The 17,723-nt window shown below is 35.9% G+C and overlaps 1 protein-coding gene across 3 annotated transcripts in view; it reads right to left on the reverse strand.

Moving 5' to 3' along the window:
- The window catches only part of NMD3 (NMD3 ribosome export adaptor), a gene marked incomplete at both ends in the record, with an annotated part of 36,207 nt that extends 19,506 nt beyond the window's left edge, over positions 1 to 16,701 (reverse strand). Inside the window, 7 exons of one of the 3 annotated variants that reach the window (XM_079704249.1) lie at positions 469 to 547; positions 7,776 to 7,866; positions 8,141 to 8,269; positions 9,032 to 9,112; positions 13,169 to 13,265; positions 15,420 to 15,554; positions 16,658 to 16,701. In XM_079704249.1, coding sequence (XP_079560375.1) covers positions 469 to 547; positions 7,776 to 7,866; positions 8,141 to 8,269; positions 9,032 to 9,112; positions 13,169 to 13,265; positions 15,420 to 15,554; positions 16,658 to 16,701 — 656 coding nt within the window. The remainder of the gene's footprint in view (positions 1 to 468; positions 548 to 7,775; positions 7,867 to 8,140; positions 8,270 to 9,031; positions 9,113 to 13,168; positions 13,266 to 15,419; positions 15,555 to 16,657) is intronic. The other 2 variants (XM_079704251.1, XM_079704250.1) reach the window with 2 other exon arrangements.
- Positions 16,702 to 17,723: the final 1,022 nt, after the last annotated feature.

Raw genomic sequence — 17,723 nt, forward strand, 5'->3', positions numbered from 1 at the left:
AACATGCCCTTGGCTTAGACCAATCTAGTCTACATATAGCATCCATTAAAAGCCACACTAATGCCTGCCCCAAGTCATTGTTCACACTAATCTCACTTTTCAATACAAACTCTACTTTTGAAAATTTCCCCATTTTATGAGCTTAAGTTCTTCCTCTTTCATGAAGTTTCTCTCCAAAGTCCTCTACCCCCATTTTTCTTCTCGCTTATTTAAACATATTCAATCAGTGGTTCAGTACTACAGTGCTTACTATTGTGGGGTGAGGTCTAGCTCCCCAAAGAGATTGTTAATGCTCTTTGGCTAATACTTCCCTTAAAATGCCTAATCCAATAAATGCTTACTAACTGTGTAAGTATTCCTACTATAATTTAAGTATTTTAAGATAGGATGCTAAAGCCTGAAGAATGGATGTGACCTAAGTTCATTCCCAGTTCCCTGGATTTAATCGCATGTACTTTCAAAACATACCTAGTGGGAACCGTACACTGAAGAAATTCTACCATCTTCTGAGCATGTTGTTTTGAGGAATAATAGAAATCCAGACCATCTTTTAAAGAAATAAGCCATGTTAAAATAATACCACAAAGTAAGATTTTCCTCTACTAACATGACTATACCAAAAATTCAATGCATATTAAACAATTATAATATTCTAGCCATAGCACAGTAGGAATACCGTTATCACTTAAAGACTTGTTTGACAAAAGGATAGACAAATCCGATAAATGCTAACAAAACAAAACAAGATGCCCAATTTAAATTTCAGACAAAATAAAATCAAGGTTAAAAGAAAACAATATTAAACAGAAGGATATTTTATGTAATAAATGGAACAATCTACCAAGAAGACAATAGGAATTCATCTAATAACACAGCACTGAGATGCAGAAAACAAAAACTATTAAAAAGAATAAAATTAACAAATGTTAACACACGTGCAATCATTGTGGGAGACCAGTATATAAGACTATCAAAACCAAAATGACCAAACTGACCAAAAATAGGGAGGATACACAGAACTTGAAAAACCAAGTATCAAGGTTGATTTAATTGACATTGTAGAACATGGTCCCAAGAAAGACTATTATTTTCAAAAATTCATAGAATATTCATAAAATAATCACATACTAAGAAAAAAAAATTCAATAAATTCCAAACAGCAGAAATTACTACAATGTTATCTGATCACAATGCAGTACCGTTAAAAATCAGCAGCAAAGAGATAACTAAAAGCAAACTAACTGCTAAGAAATGTTTAGAGATATTCTTCCAAACAACTCAGCTAACTAGAAAGACTAAAATAACTTAGAATAGCCAAACAATTTTGAAAGTGACCAAAGTTGTCAGGAATTTACACTTCCCAATTTCAAAACTCAATAACTTTAGGTAGTCAAGACAGTGAGGTACTAGTATATTAAGGATAGATTATATAGATCTAGGGAACAGACTTGAGAATCCAGAAATAAACCCTTACATTTATAGTCAATAAATCTTTGACAGAGCATCCAAGGCAATTCATTGGGAAAAGAATAGTCTTTTCACTAGGAAAACAGGCTATCCACATGGGAAAAGATGAATTTAGACCCTTACACCATGCATAAATATTAACTCGAAAGGATTAGACTTAAATATAAGAGCTAAAATTATAAAACATTTGAAAGAAACAGGAGAAAATCTTTCTGATATCAATTAGACAAGAGTTCTTAAACATGACACCAAAAGCATGCTATTTAAAAAATGATAAATTAGACTTCAAAATATAGAAGTTTCACAATTCAAAAGACACCATTTCATGCAGGCATCACACATCCTAATTTCAAAATATATTACAAAGTTACAGTAATCAGAACAGTAAGGTATCAACAAAAAGACAAGTCTACAGAATCAATCCACACATACACAGTTAACTGATCTTCAACAAGTGTGCCACAAATACACGGTGGGGAAATGATAGTCTCTTCAACAAACGGCATTGGGAAAACTGGCTATCCACATGCAAAAGAATGAAACTGAACTCGTCTTACAAAAATCAACTCAAAACAGATTTAAAAGACTCAAATGTAAGACCTGAAACTATAGAACTGCTACAAGAAAACATACAAAAAAAGCTTCATGACACTGGTCTTGGCAATGATTTCACAGATGACACCAAAACAAAAACAAAAATAAACAACTGAGACTACATCAAACTCAAAAAGCTTCCACACAGCAAAAGAAACAATCACCACAATGAAAGGGCAACCTACAGAATTGGAGAAAATATTTGCAGACCATGTATCTGCAAAGGGGTTAATCTCCAAAATCTATTAGGAATTCCAACAGCTCAACAGCAAAAAAAAAAAAACCTAATAACCCAATTAAGCAACAGGCAGAGGAACAAGACATTTCTCCAAAGAAGATGTGCAAATGGCAAATAGGTATATGAAAAAAGCACAATGTTGTTAATCGTCAGGGAAATGCAAATCCAAACCACAATGAGTTTACACTTCACACCTGTCAGGATGGCTATTACCAAAAAACCCCACAAAAGACAATAAGTACTGGAGAGAACATGGAGATACTGGAACCCTTTAAAACTGTGCAGCCACTATGGAAGATAGTCCAGATGTTCTTCAAAAAATTAAAAATAGAACTACCATATAATCCAGTAATCCTATTTCTAGGTATTTATCCAAAAGAAGCGAAATCAAGATCTCCCATGTTTACTGCGGCACTATTCACTACAGCCAAGATGCAGACATTTAGGTTGTTTCCATAACAGATGAATGGTTAAAATGTGATATATACCTCCAATGGAACATTATTCAGCCTTAAAAAGGAAGGAAATTCTACAATGTACAAAAACATGGACTAACCTTGAGGACATTATGCAAAGTGAAATAAGCCAGTCACAGAAAGACAAATACTGCATGATTCTACTCATATGAGATATCTAAAACAGTCAAATTCATTGAATTAAACGGTGGAATGATGGTTGCCAGAGAGGAGGGGGAAATGAGTGACTAGTTAATGGGCATAAAGTTTCAGTTAAGCAAGAGATTAAGCTCTAGAGATATGCTGTACAACACTGTACTTACAGTCAACTATAATGTATTATACACTTAAAAACTTAAGAGGGTAGATTTCATGTTAAGTGTTCTTATCACAATTTTTTAAAAAGACCCCATTAAGAAAATGAAAAGATAAACTAGGAGAAAATATTTACAAATCGTATGTGATAAGGGGCTTGTATCCAGTGTATATTTTAATAACTCTTACAACTTCAGACAACCCAATCAAAAACTGGGCAAAATACTTAAACAGCCATTTCACCAAAAAAGATACAGAAATGGCTAATAAGCTCATGAAAAGATAATCAACGACATTAGTCATTTGGGAAATGCAAATTAAAACCACAATGAGATACCACTTCAAATTATCCTCTAGAATGGCTATTTATAAAAAGAAACAATAGCAAGTGTTGATGAGGATATGCAGAAACTAGAACACTCAAACACTGCTGATGGGAATATAAAATGATACAGCCACTTTGGAAACACTTTGGTAGTTTCTTAAAAAGATAAATATAAATTTGCCATATGACTCAGCAATTCTACACCTAGGTATGTACTCAAAAGAATCAAATAGCTGAGATACTTGCTGAGAAAAAAAAGAAATATGCAATGGGTAGTGGAAAAAGACTGCTTTAAGTACCAGCTACAGAGCCAACATGATACTCAGAAAACTTATTAAGTCTACATATTAGAAACTGAAAATAAACTAAGCTTTCAATTAATTCAAACAAAAATTGTATAACTATGTATGGTGATGTACGTTAACTGGACTTAATAGGGTGACCATTCAGCAATATACACAAATATTCAATCAATATGTTGTATACCTGAAACTAATATAATGTTTTATGTCAATTCTACAATTCTATCTCAATTAAAAAAAATTTTAAATAGAAGGATTAGTAACAAAAGCAAAAATTAAGAAAAAGTAAGACTTTTTTGATAAAACTAAAGCTAACTCTTTGAAAAAACTAGAATAGACAAAACTTTGGCAAATCTGATGGGAACAGGGAGAGAGAGGAAGTGAAGGGAGATGAAAAAAGACAAACAACATTAGCAACAATAAAGAAGACACAACGATAGTTATGGATGAGATTTAACACTGATATATATACCAAGTTCAATTTTATGCCAAGTATGTGCAAAGCTAGACGAAATGGTGAATTTCCTTGGAAAATGCTATTAAAATTGATTCAAGAAGCAGTATAATACCTGAAAGACTAACGTCTTAATAAAAGGAGTTGAAAAGCCTTTACCCCCTTTCCTCATACCAAACTGGATGGCTTAATGGGCAGGTTCTTACAAAACTTCAACATGTTGATTAACAGTATGCAGAAAGAGGGAAAAACTCCAACTGTTTCAATGTCACTAACGTAACTGATAGCATGATGGGACAGAACAGTTTAAATATAACTATATATGCATATGTATCAGATAGAAATCTCAACAAATATTCTATTTAGGGGTGAAACACAGAAAGATGGTAATGCCTGATACATTACCACTCAATGCTATTCTCCACTCCTAGCCAAAGGGGAAAAAAAGAGGGAATAATACTGCAAAGGAAGAAATAAAACTATCATTGTGTACAGATAATAATTTACCTAGTAAATTATCATGTATATGACACAAGAATATAATGTAAACTATCAGTGATTAAGAAATTTCAGAAAGATCAACATACAAAATCAACAGTTTTCCAAAATACTAGCAATAATCACTTAGAAAATATAATGAAAAAAGTTGCCATCCACAATAACAAAAAGCATAGAATAGTCTAAAAAAAACTAGAAACATTCAAAATCTTGATGAGGAAAACAATAATATGTCACTGAAATACAGAAAAGAACTAAATAAACATGATTATGCACCAGGCACAGTTCTAAGTGATTTACACAAATTATTTAATGCTCACTATAATCCTATGAGGTAGTGTTATTATCATCCTCTCTATTCTATTAATGGGAAAACTGAGGCTCAGGGAAGTTAAATAACTTGCCTAAGGTCACACAGCAAAAAACTGGTGGAACAGAGATTCAAATTCACAAAATCTGGTTCCAAAACCCATGCTCTTACTCACTATCAACCAAGGTTTACAAAAGAATTAATAAAAGGGCACATACTGTAAAGTATAATTTACATACTGTAATAAAAGCAGTGGGACAAAATAAACCAGAACTGAGCCATGTGTACAAAGGAATTTAGTATATATAAGAAAGTAGATATTTCATATCAGTGGGGAAAGGACAGACTACTTGGTAGGTAAGTATTGAGACAATGCAAGTTAACTTTCTGGGGAAAACTCTTACCAGGTAAGATTAAAGATCCAAAAGTAAAACAAAAATTTACTTTCTAAAACTAATTTTTGGAGTATAAAAAACTTTCCTATGCAAGACAGAAAGTCATAAGCCATAGCTATATAAAACTAAAAAATGAAAAATTTAGATGATAAAAGACATGAGACATTGTAAGAAAGTATCTGCTCTCTCAGGTTCACACTCAAACACATGCTCTGCATGCTCCTCTCTCTATATATATAATAATACACACACGTAATGAGATTCATATCCTGAATAACAGACACAAAATATATAAGGAAAAAACAGATATATGCAGGACAATTCACATTAGATAAACATAAATGGCCAGTACATATGAAAATGTTAACCCTCATTAGTAATCAAGGAAATGAAAATAAAAACAAGATGCTTTTATTCTCTTCATCAGAACAGCAAAAATTAGAAAGTCCAATACAATCTTATGCAGTGTTGGCAAGTGTTTGGAAAAAGAGGAATTCTCACAAGTGATTGGACTGTAAGCTGGCACCATTTTGGAAAACAATCTAGCAGCACATATATAAAATTTAACATTTGTATACTTTTGCCTAGTAATTTCAATTCCTGAACTCAGTCCCACAGAAAAACCACTAAGCACAAACTTAAGGATGTTTATTACAGTACTGTTTGTAGCAGCAAAAAAACTAGAGCACCTTGTAAACCAGTTAATAGGAAACAACTAAATAATTAAAAACATACTGATTAACAAATACACAACCATAGTGGTTAAAAATAATAAAACAGGATTATATGCAATGACGTGGAAACATTTCTAAATATATTAAGATGGCAAGTCACAGAATATTACAGAACAGTCTCATGCATGGGGGAAACCAATGCTATCACAATTTATATACAGAGTACATATTGTAATACCTTGTTTTAAGGGGCTACATCTGGGAATAACAAGTGGATAAATGGGACAGAGGTCCTTCATTCATATACTTGTTTAAATTTTTACAATTGTTATGATTTTAAAAACAAAGTTACAAACAAACAAGCAATCAAACAAAAGATTCATTTACATCAAACCAAGAACCAGTAGGGGGAAAAAAATAGATTAATTCCTCTGGATGAAAAAAAGCATTGTTAAACTTCCAGCATTTTTGATTTTTAAAGTGACAGCAAAGGCATGTACCAGAATGTATCCAAGTCTTTTGCTACAAAAAATTCTGTGTAAGGACATTTCTGCCCTGGTGATGAATGATAATCAGTTTTCTGCTTCCTTTGCTAGAATATTAGGATCCCCTAATCCCCAAAAGTTACTCAAAACAAAGTTACTCAGGACAAAGGTGTATTTTTGCCTGATGGCTAGCCACAAATAGCCAGGCACCATGTTAAACAGGCTGCAAAGTACCTTCCCCACAATAAGTATTCAGTAAACTATGTTTTACAGATTTAGACTGTTAACCTTATACTGGTAATGCACTCAAATCAGATACAAAGCTTAAAAGGTTTTCTCCAGGTGACATAACTGATATTCACTTCTTCCCATGTAAGGACCCAAAATCACTTCTAATTACTTTCCTCAAGACATATGAGATAAATGACTAACAGATCAGTAACAGAGGAACTTACACTTTTAAAATAAGTAGTACAAGAATGTGGTCATTCCTTCAAGAATAGCTATCTCTAAACCTGTACTTTAACAACCAGAAAAATTATACACATCTCCTACAACTAAAAATATTAACTTTTAGCAAGAGACTTAAGAGTTTGCTAAAGAATATTTATTTTTTCTATTATTAAAGAAATATTCATCCCTCAGCTAGTATATAAAAGCATGCTACATCAATAGTAAGTGCTAAGACAGGACACGCTCTGAGGAGCCATTATGAAATTACACAAACATTTTTAAATTCCATCTTCAAGAAATTTAATTATATCATTTGTATATCACTATTTATTATTACTGAGTTTAGCCTTTTGATTTAATGTATCCAGCACAAATGCCGCTAGGCATATGAAAAACAAAAATATTACAACTTACAGATCTCAAAAATAATTTTCTTTCAATCAGAAACTGACCTCTACATAAAATAAGTTTTTGATGAATTTCTATCATACCACTTTACATTCTATTAATGTAGTTACTGGTTTACTCATCTGGTAGCTATTTAGTGTAAATTTCAATTAAAATAGAAAAAAATTAAAAATTCAGCTCCCCAGTTGCACTAACCACATTTCAAATATTCAATAGCTGCATATGGCTAGAGGCTACCATACTGGTTGGACAGTGCAGATAAAGAGCTAAGATTTTTTCTTCCTAACAGAAATTTCTTTTGGACAGTACTATTCTAGATACTATCAGTAAAGATAAAAGACTCCTTAGGATAGCTGAAATAAAATTCTGACATCATTTCAAATGCTTTAAATTTTAACTCACCATGAATGTCTTTGATACGAAGTGTATTCTGGTGCATGCCATATTTCAAAATCAACTGTTCCAGATAGTAGAAAGTTTTTTTGTGCAAAGTCTAAACATAAATGCATTATTAGATTAATAAATGAAATGCAAAAAAAAAGCCATCTACAGATATAGGACACGGATATTTAAAACAAAAACAATCTTTAAAGATTATCTAAAAATGTGGCAGTGATCTCTTTCTAAAAGTGAATGCCCCAGAGACCTGGAATATCCCTAGTGCCTGAAAGATTTGGAAAGATGGGAAAGGAGAAAGGTTTTACTCGCTATTTATAACCGACAAAGATACAAGATAGAGGATTCCCACATCATCTTTCTCTCATTACCTTTTGCCTGACTTGAACCACAGCCTTCCAGAAATCCTTAGCTTCCACTCTATGGCAATCTCCACACATCTGGGGCTGAACAACATAATCCACCACAAACACTTGCTGAAGGATAGCACCATTCATCACCTGACGAAGAAAACAATCACACTCCTTCATTCTTTCCTTTCTGTTTAATAACAAATAGTTTTCTTAAAAGAAGATCCTTCAATATTTAACTTAAAATCTTCTTCCATGAATGCTTTGAGGAAATCAACAATAAATGAGTTACATTTAAAATCCTATGTCTTACTATTTCAAGAAAGATATATAGTTTTAATTCATAGGATTTATTAGATTAACATTTCAAATTTACCTTTAGTTGAAGTGTTGTAAGGATATTCTTTGAAGAATTTTTATAGCTATATATACATGTATATGCATGTGTGTGTATAAAGTTCTTCCTTAGGAGACCAAGAAAACTCTCAAAAAAGAAGATATTCCTTAATTTAATTGTCCCCAAACATAGGCAATCATCAGAAATCACCTGGGAAGCTTTAATAGATTCCTGGATCTTACATCCAGTTGAATCCAGTTCGATTCAGTCACTGTGAGTCAAATGATCAGTCAAGTTTGAGAAGCACTGCCTTAGCTCATGTTTTTACTTCAATCTTATTCCAAATAAAAATGACTTTGAGAAGATTAACTTAGCCCACTACTAATCATGAACAATGGCTGCTCTTACTATCAACCTGATCATCTGTGCAGATGATCCAAAAGAAAACAAAGGGTTAAAATTAAGAGTGCATTTGTTTCCTTTTAAGCTGTTCAAGTCATAATATAATTTACCAATAGCCCCTCATTCTCCTGCTTATACTTTAAACCATGCTGAGAAAATTATGTATCGCTTACCTCTTTCTGAATAGTTAGTTTAACTTTAAGTCTCTTAGAATGGGGCTCAGTCCAAACAAAGCTTGCATCTACAAGCCGTACCTTCAACAAAACACAAACAAAAAGAAATGTAAGTTCCCATCTGAGGAGAAAAGAGATGAGAGAATAACTCATTAATAAACAGATTTCATAGATGCTTAAGGAATCCGTGATTAATCTACCCAACATCACCAGTTTTAAAAAAAAAAAAGATTTATCATCAGAGGTATGGCAACAAAAACAGCAAATAAAGGGAAAATCTAATGACTATATTAATGAAACTGGTATAATTCAAGCAAAAATTAAAATACTTGCATAGAAAAAAACTCCTTTCCCCTAAAAACAGTATACAGTTTTTTGAATGGAAATTACACTTTTTAGAAGAAAACAAAGACCTGATGACCTCATCATCTACTAGAAATCTCATGAACAAAGGTTTTTACTTTCATTATTCTCACTATAATATGTATGTGGCTTAAATAAAAAAAAAGAATGAACATTCATTACAGGGAGTCTCATGCACTGAATACTGAATCAACAATGGTAACTCACTGCTAAATCAGCAGAGGCCAGAAACAGTTTGCCACATGTGACAAACTGAATGTAGCTCAATATGGCTAAAATGGGTGTTTTGAGGAAGGGGGTGGGAGAACAAAAATGGAGGTTGTTTCAATAATTTGGGCAGGAGTTGTACGTGACCTGAACTGAGGGGTTGGAAATAACAGCAGCAGAAAGATCCAAGTCAAGAGCTATTTAGGAGATAAAATCTATAGGATTTAGTAATAACTGGATATGGGAAGGAAGAAAAGAAGATTCTAGAATGATGGTCAAGTACCCAGCTTGGGCATCTAGGTAACACTATTTTTCTGACACAAATAAAAAACAGATTAAATGGGGAGGAATGTGCTATATTTGGTTTCAGACATTTAAGTTTAAGAGGATTTATCTAAGATATCCAAGTGAAGCTGTTCAGTGGTTAGTGAGATATATATTTGGTCTGGAGCTCTATGGAGAAATCTGAGCTGTAGATAACAGATTTGGGAGACATGAGCAGGCAGATAATTTTATCAAGACCTTTCTGGTGAGAACTAGATAAGCTAGTATAGGTACAGCAGTCCAGAGTAAAACCCTGCTCATTCGACTGGCTTCCCTAAAGCAAAGCCTAGTAGTCAACAAGTGACACCAGGTACAGAGTGTGACAGAGAGCTTCTTATTCCCTCAGCCTCCATCTGCATTCCCCATTCCTCAGCCTCACCACACCATCTGTCCTCAGACAACCAGGACTAATCCATCTTATCGAGCCCTTTAATCCTTCTTTACCATTACCTCAGTCACTCCCTCATCTCCCACACTCCGATCTCCATATGGTTCCACATATGCCCTTTTCTATCCCATCTAACACTCCTACCCAAATCCTGAAAACCTTTTACTGGCGTCTGGAATTCAACATTCACTAACAACAAAACCTCCAAAATCCTCAATCTCTTTCCTGAACATTCCCTTCACCTTCTAGATCTCCTGATTATACATATTGCTCTCCCTGCAGCTAATTAGAAGTAATGACTGATGTTTTTTTCTCATCTTCTCAAACTTTTATCATTAAAGGATCCCAGGATTCAGTTCTGAAATTTCTTCCTTTCTCTAAACTCTCTAGGAAATCTCATCTAATATTACAGCTTTAGATACCATCACACCCCAAATTTATTATCTCTGGTCTGGACCACTCCCTTGCTCATTTATCCAGCTCCCCACTATTTCTACTTCCATGTCTAATGGACATCTAAGTACCACTTTGAGATGAGCTTTGATCTCTCCCACCTGACCTGCTCCTTTTTTTTTAATTTTAATTTATTTATTATTTATTTTGGCTGTGCCAGGTCTTAGTTGTGGCATGTGGACTCCTAGTTGCCGCACGCATGCGGGACCTAGTTCCCCAACCAGGGATCAAACCTGGGCCCCTTGCATTGGGAGCAAGGAGTCTTACCCACTGGACCACCAGGGAAGTCCCCTGACCTGCTCCTCTTAAAGCCTTTCCTACTTCACTATCAGTAACTCCCTCCTCTGATTGATCAAGTCAAGAACCACGGAAGTCACCCTTGACTATTCCAACTCATAAACATACATCCACCTTCATGAGTAAATCCTACTGACTACCTTCAAAATACAGCCAGAACCCGTCCACTTCTCACTTCCTCTACTACTGATCCAAATATCACTTCTCATGATTACTACAATCGCTTCCTAAAGGTGCCCATGCCCCTCACATCTATTCTAAACACAGCCAGAGGGAAGCTGATAAACTGTAAATCATTCATCTCACTATTCTGCCCTATACCCTGTATACCAGCAGTCCCCAACCTTCCAACCTTTTTGGCACCAGGCACCGGTTTTGCGGAAGGAAATTTTTGCACAGACGGGGGTCGGGGGGGTTGTTCAGGCGGGAATGCCAGCAATGGGGAGCAACGGGGAGCAGCAGATGAAGCTTTGCTCGCTCACCCACCCCCGCTGCTCACCTCCTGCTGTGCGGCTCAGTTCCTAACAGGCCACCGACCAGTACCTGTCCACAACCTGAGGGATGGGGACCCCTGCTCTACACCCACTATACTCAGAGTAAAAACCAGGCCTCAAAAGGGCCTACAAGGCCTGACCTACTGACTTTCCATGCCTTCCCTGGCTTCATCCCCAATTACTTTTCCCTCCCCACTCCACCCTAACCACACAGGTATTCTCCTGCCTTTGGCCTCTACACTAGTTTTGTCTACCCATACAGCTCTTCTGCTCCAGATTATGGCTCCCTCCCCTACTGCCTTTAATGTTTACTCAAGTATCACCTCATCAATGAGGCCTCCCCTAACCATTCTATTTTAAATTGCAACTCTTCCCTGCACAGTTCTGGCTTTTTCCTCCACAGAATTTATACCTCTTAATATACCTATTTATTTTGTTCATTGACTACTCCACACCCTCCCCTTCAACTAAAATAAAAGCGCTCTAAGACAGGGATTTCGTCTCTCTCATTTACTTCCATATCCCTAACACCAAAAGTAGATTGGCACAGAGTTGAGTTAATAAACGTCTGTTGAATGCTAATAAATTATTAATGAACATCTGACAAAAGCCGGAAGTATGAAAACAAAAGACCAAATTACACAAAAACTGACTCCAGGAAAAAAAAAAAAAAAAACCTAAGACAAATCAGGGAACAGAAGGAAAGTAAAAAACAATAACAGCATATTTTTAAACCTTCAGAAATATTCAACAGACTGTATCAAGAACATTAAAAACTCTAAACTTAAAATATTACTACTGTAAGAAAATTAATACAAAAATTGGAAGATAAAGGAAACTGTCAGGAACACAGGAAAAAAAAAGATTAAAAACAATACAAGGGCAAAAAGGCAAAGTTTTCAGCTACTAGGGCCAACACTTGACTGATACAAATTCCAGGGAGAATAAACAAAGAAAATAAAGGGAGAAACTTCAAAGAACTCTTACAGGTAATTTTATCAGAGTTTTAAGAGAATCTGAAGCTCTTCAAACCAAAAGAGCCATTTCAATTACAAACATACCTGGTGGAAATAAGTCATAAAGTTTAGCATAAAGAAAACTGAAAGTGTTATGTAGAGAGGCTAACTACACTAACAAACCCTATTTATGTTTTGAAGATGTTTATACACTGACTTTAAGTAATAGGCACAAATATTTTCTTTCCAGAGCAGTAATGAAAAATTTTTTAAAACTGAATACCATAGCCCTAATACTATAGCCTCCAAATTATGTTTAGCAATGGCTTTATATAAACATTTTCAGAAAAAGATTATTGCACATAAGAGGTTCTCATATAATGAATGAAAAAAATTTGATTCTATACTAAATCTTTTAAAGCAAAAAGATTTTCATTTCCATTAAAAAAGAATTTATACAACTTTAAAAATGAAAACAGCATTTGTAGTAGTGTGCTTACCAACAGTAGCATTTAATAGTTATTTTGGAAAATCTACTCAAACAAGGATTATCTGAAAATGAGAGATTAGACACACACACACACACACACACACACACACACACACACACACAGAGAACCCCCCCACAAAAACTGATTTTAGTTATTTGACCTACCTTACTCAGAGGGGCTTTGATTTTTTTCAAACACAAAGCAAGAAGTTCCCTAGATTCTAATGCACATTGTACCCAAGTTCCTGGTGGCTGGAAATATCTGAGAGAAAATATATTGAAATTCAGGATCTCTCAGAAAAAAAATTTTCCATGTGAATATGCAGACATAACAATGATTATTAATCAAATATAATAATACCCAAGGTTGATCTGAGGCACTTAACCAAAATATATTTTAAAAGTTCCAGAAAACTTTGTTAGACAAGTAATTTAGTTAAATAAAATTCTGAGTATTTGAGAAAGTCAATCTGAAATAACTTATTAAAAGGTCTTATTACTTCAAGCACCAGTAAGCATTCCAGTGAGGATGACAAAATGCCCCAGTGTTCCTTGAAGCTATACTTTGAAACACAGGTGAAAATATCACCTCCAAATAGCAGTAAAATGGTTTATAATGTACATCTAAAAGGCTTAAGAACTGCTTATTTCTCACACACAGAAAAGGTAAATTAGTACCTAATACTATGTATCAATAATAGCTCAGACTATTTATCTACTTCAAAGTCCCTTTTCAAATTTTAAATTGTAAAATTTAAAATCTTATATAAAACCTGACTAAATTAAAATTTAAATCCGTTATGTATGTACTTTAAGTTTTTTAGCCCAGTCAGCTCAGGACTTAGGACAGTGCCTAGCATACAGTAAATGCTCAATAAATGTTTGTTAAATACATAATACTTCTAAATGTATTATGTGAATGCTTTTTTTTCCCTTACTTGTTAAGTAAATATTCTAATTTTCACTTTTAAAGTTTCACTGAAAAAAATTATTTATATAGGTCCCTTTGTTATAAGCATGTTTTTGGAGTTAGAAAGGGCTTCGTATATCATCTAATAAAGCCCCTTCATTCTGATGAGGAAATTAAGGCTTAGAGAGGTGAACTGGCCAAGAGTATCAAAGAGCTAGTTTGTGAGAAATCCAAGATAAACTGGGTCTCCTGATTCTTTGTCCAGTGTTTTTTTCACTCCACCGACGCTCTTAAGAATAGCAAATATTTATTATAGATTAAGCCTCACACCTGCCAAGCTTACAAACTATAAACTCCCTGAAACAGTACACAAGTTTCATGTCTTTGTTTTATGTATTTTTCCGGGAAGACGCAGTTTTTAAATTCTTAAAGGGATTCATGAACCCCTCCCTCCCAAAAAAGTTAAGAGCCACTAGAGTCCTAACCCATTTGGGAAATCACAAGTATATAATTTTATGGATAGTTTCAATGGGTAGTTTTGTATTACTCAATGGCCTCCGAGACATAAGCTGTTTATGCCAACAACTAAAGAAAACATAAAAGGAATAAAACATTAACTTTCAGAAGAAGTCTGCCTTAAAATCCAGTCTTCATTTCAGACCATCCTAGATATGATATACTGAGCTGTTTTTCCATCAGCTATAGTCATTTTAGTTACATGGGAACATTAATACATGATGTTTTATTTAAAACACACCACTAAATTACTTAAAAAATAAGGTGCTTTTTATCATACATGGCTTCTATATGATTGAAGCGGAAAACAAAAGCTTCATGGTAATTGATAGTAATATGCCTTTAAAATCTGCTCTCACCCTTAAAAACATCAACTTGTATCTATTAATTGTATACATCAAACCTATTAATCCCTTAACAGATTCAAATACCTTTGCACTAACTTTACCAAATTAGCAGAGAAAACTAGAAAAGAACACTACAAAATTGCGAATTCTAAAATCTCTAGCTAGGCCAACATAAATAAAACTTAAATCTCAATTACATGCACTTTAGTACATGTATCTTATCTTTATTACATGCATCTTATTGCATATATTTTTAGAGGATGGAAAGACTATCGTTGTCTAGTGGCTCACTATGATGGGAGTGTCATAACCCTAGGTGTACTGGGAACACAAAATGTTTAAGAATCATTGCCATTATACAAAATGAAAGTTCTATAATCTCTGATGTCCACTATGGTAACCACCAGGCACATGTGACTACTGAGGACTTGAAATCTGGGTAGCAGACAGAACTGAATACTTAATTTTATTACATTTTAATTACTTTAAACTTAAAAAGCCACGTATGGCCGATGGCTGATGCCAATCTAGAAGAATATACAGTGAATATCTTAACACTCTTAAAATATTGTCAGTATATCCTGGTGGCTCTCCCACATACAAATCTCAACTTTAAGCAGGATAAAATAGTACCACACCGTACCTTTGGCACTGTTTGCAGAAAGATACAGAGACTTGTTTCGGAATGCCTTGGCTGATATCTACTTTACTTCGCAGACAAGCCACACAAATATTGGCAGGATTTGGACTGATCGGGACACCGCAATCGCAGCACAAGCTTAAATAAACAAAGCATACGTTTTTCAAATTAGATTTCATAAGTGCACAGGTTAAATCAAAAAACTATCAAACAGGGAGTAGCAGATACAAACTATAATACTATACATAAAATAAACAACAAGGTCTCACTGTATAGCACAGGTAACTATATTCAATATCCTGTAATAAACAATAATGGAAAAGAATATAAAAAATATATATATATAAAACTGAATTACATTGCTGTACACCAGAAACTAACACAACATTGAAAAATTAACTACACTTCAACAAAAAATAATAATAAAAAAATAAAAAACAAACAAACCAAAGCCTTCAAGTTAGGCCATAATATCTCTGCCCTTTTTAGAAAACTGACTTCAAAGATGCAGTAGATTAAAAAACCTTGGATTATTGAGGCGAAAAAAAACCAAGGATGGCCGCAATTCCAAAAAACCTCAAAATATGGCCAATGTACAAAAGGGTCTAGAGAGGCAAAATAACTGCTAATAGTAATCATCAGACAGCTTTATAGTCCAAAGGCAAATTTTTTTTCAGCCTCAGTGTAGCACAGGGACTGCCAAAATGTAAACATTTACCCAAAGGAGAAAAATTTTTAGAGGATGGAAAGACTATCATGTCTAGTGACTCACTATGATAGGAGTGTCATAACCCTAGGTGTACTGGGAACACAAAATATTTAAGAACCATTGACGTTACCCAAAATGAAAGTTCTATAACCTCTGATGTCCACTATGGTAACCACCAGGCACATGTGACTACGGAGGACTTGAAATGTGGGTAGTAGACGGAACAACTGAATACTTAATTTTATTACATTTTAATTACCTTAAATTTAAAAGTCAATGGCTGGTGCCAACCTAGAAGAATGTACAGTGAATATTTTAACATTCTTAAACCAGTATTTACTACCACAAACTTCCCAGCGAAAAATGAACTCGTTTTTCTCAGGAAACAAGGCTTTGCATTTTTCTCACTTAAGACAAAGGAATCCCCCCGACCCCACCCCGCAAGGAAAAGCTTTCCCCACAGTAAGTTTCAAAGAGTCACTTTTAACATTTTTAAACTTAAGGGGGATGGGGGAAAAAGGACGTGACTCACATGTGTCCAGGTGTGTGCTTCACGGGTTCTGTCATATACTCCATTTTTCTGTATATCCTGATTTTAAAAAGAGAGAGAATAGTAAGATTTAAGGCATTTGTTACTCATCTTCCTTCTGCCTCTCTGAATAAGGCAGACAAGCCTCGTAAAGCCGCAAATAAGAAAAACCAATTCCAACTGGAACCTTTGGAAGAAGTAATTTCTCTGATAACAGAACGAAGCGAATTCCGGAGGTTCCAGTCTGCAAGACCCTCGAGCCACTAAACTGCGCGCTGACCTCAGGCGGCACCTGGACGCCAACCCGGCGAACCCAAGGAGGGGCCAAAGGGGGCCAGGGCCGCACCGGACACCTCACGCCCTCACCCCTGCCGCGGGCGTGCCTCGAACCTCACTGTAAGAGTCCGCGGGCGGTGTCACCGCACCTGTGGGCCACCCACCAACCCCACCCCACCCCACCCCACCCCGACCCCGCACCCCGCGGGCGAAACCTCACGCGGGCTCCCGCCGGCGGCACACACGCTGCGCGCAAGCGGCCCGAGGTCGCCCGAGACCAGGGAGTCCGTCCCCCTCTCTCCTTAGGGACCCCGCACGACTGCAAGCCGGGTCTCGGCCCCCAGAACCTACTTACCGCCTCTGGGCCAGACTGAGATGGGCCGAAAAACTGCAGCAAGACAAGCTCCTACCGCCCAGTTAGCGGCCACCACAGCTGACTCCAGTATGCTGAAGATCTCGCGAGAGAAGAGCTCGAAATCTCGCGGGCCGACAGCGCGAATCACAGCGGCGGGTGGGGAACCGAGAAAGGGGAGGGTGCTGGCGAGCGGCGGGCGGAGAGGGCGGGGCGGGGCGGGGCGGGGCGGGGCGGGGCGGGGCGGAGGCCAGGCCGGTGGAAAAGATCAGGGAGAGAAGGCAGCGGGCTCTCTGGCTTTCTCGTCCTATGGCGCCTGAGACTCACACAGACCTTACAACTCTTCTATTTGGTTGTCGTCCTTCCCGATCTTCTTGGCCAGAGTTCACTCAGAGCCACTTTTCAGATACCCCTATTGGGAGCTTGCTTTTTGGTTAAATG

Source organism: Hyperoodon ampullatus, assembly GCF_949752795.1.
Source record: "Hyperoodon ampullatus genome assembly, chromosome: 5".
Taxonomy (NCBI): Eukaryota; Metazoa; Chordata; class Mammalia; order Artiodactyla; family Ziphiidae; genus Hyperoodon; species Hyperoodon ampullatus.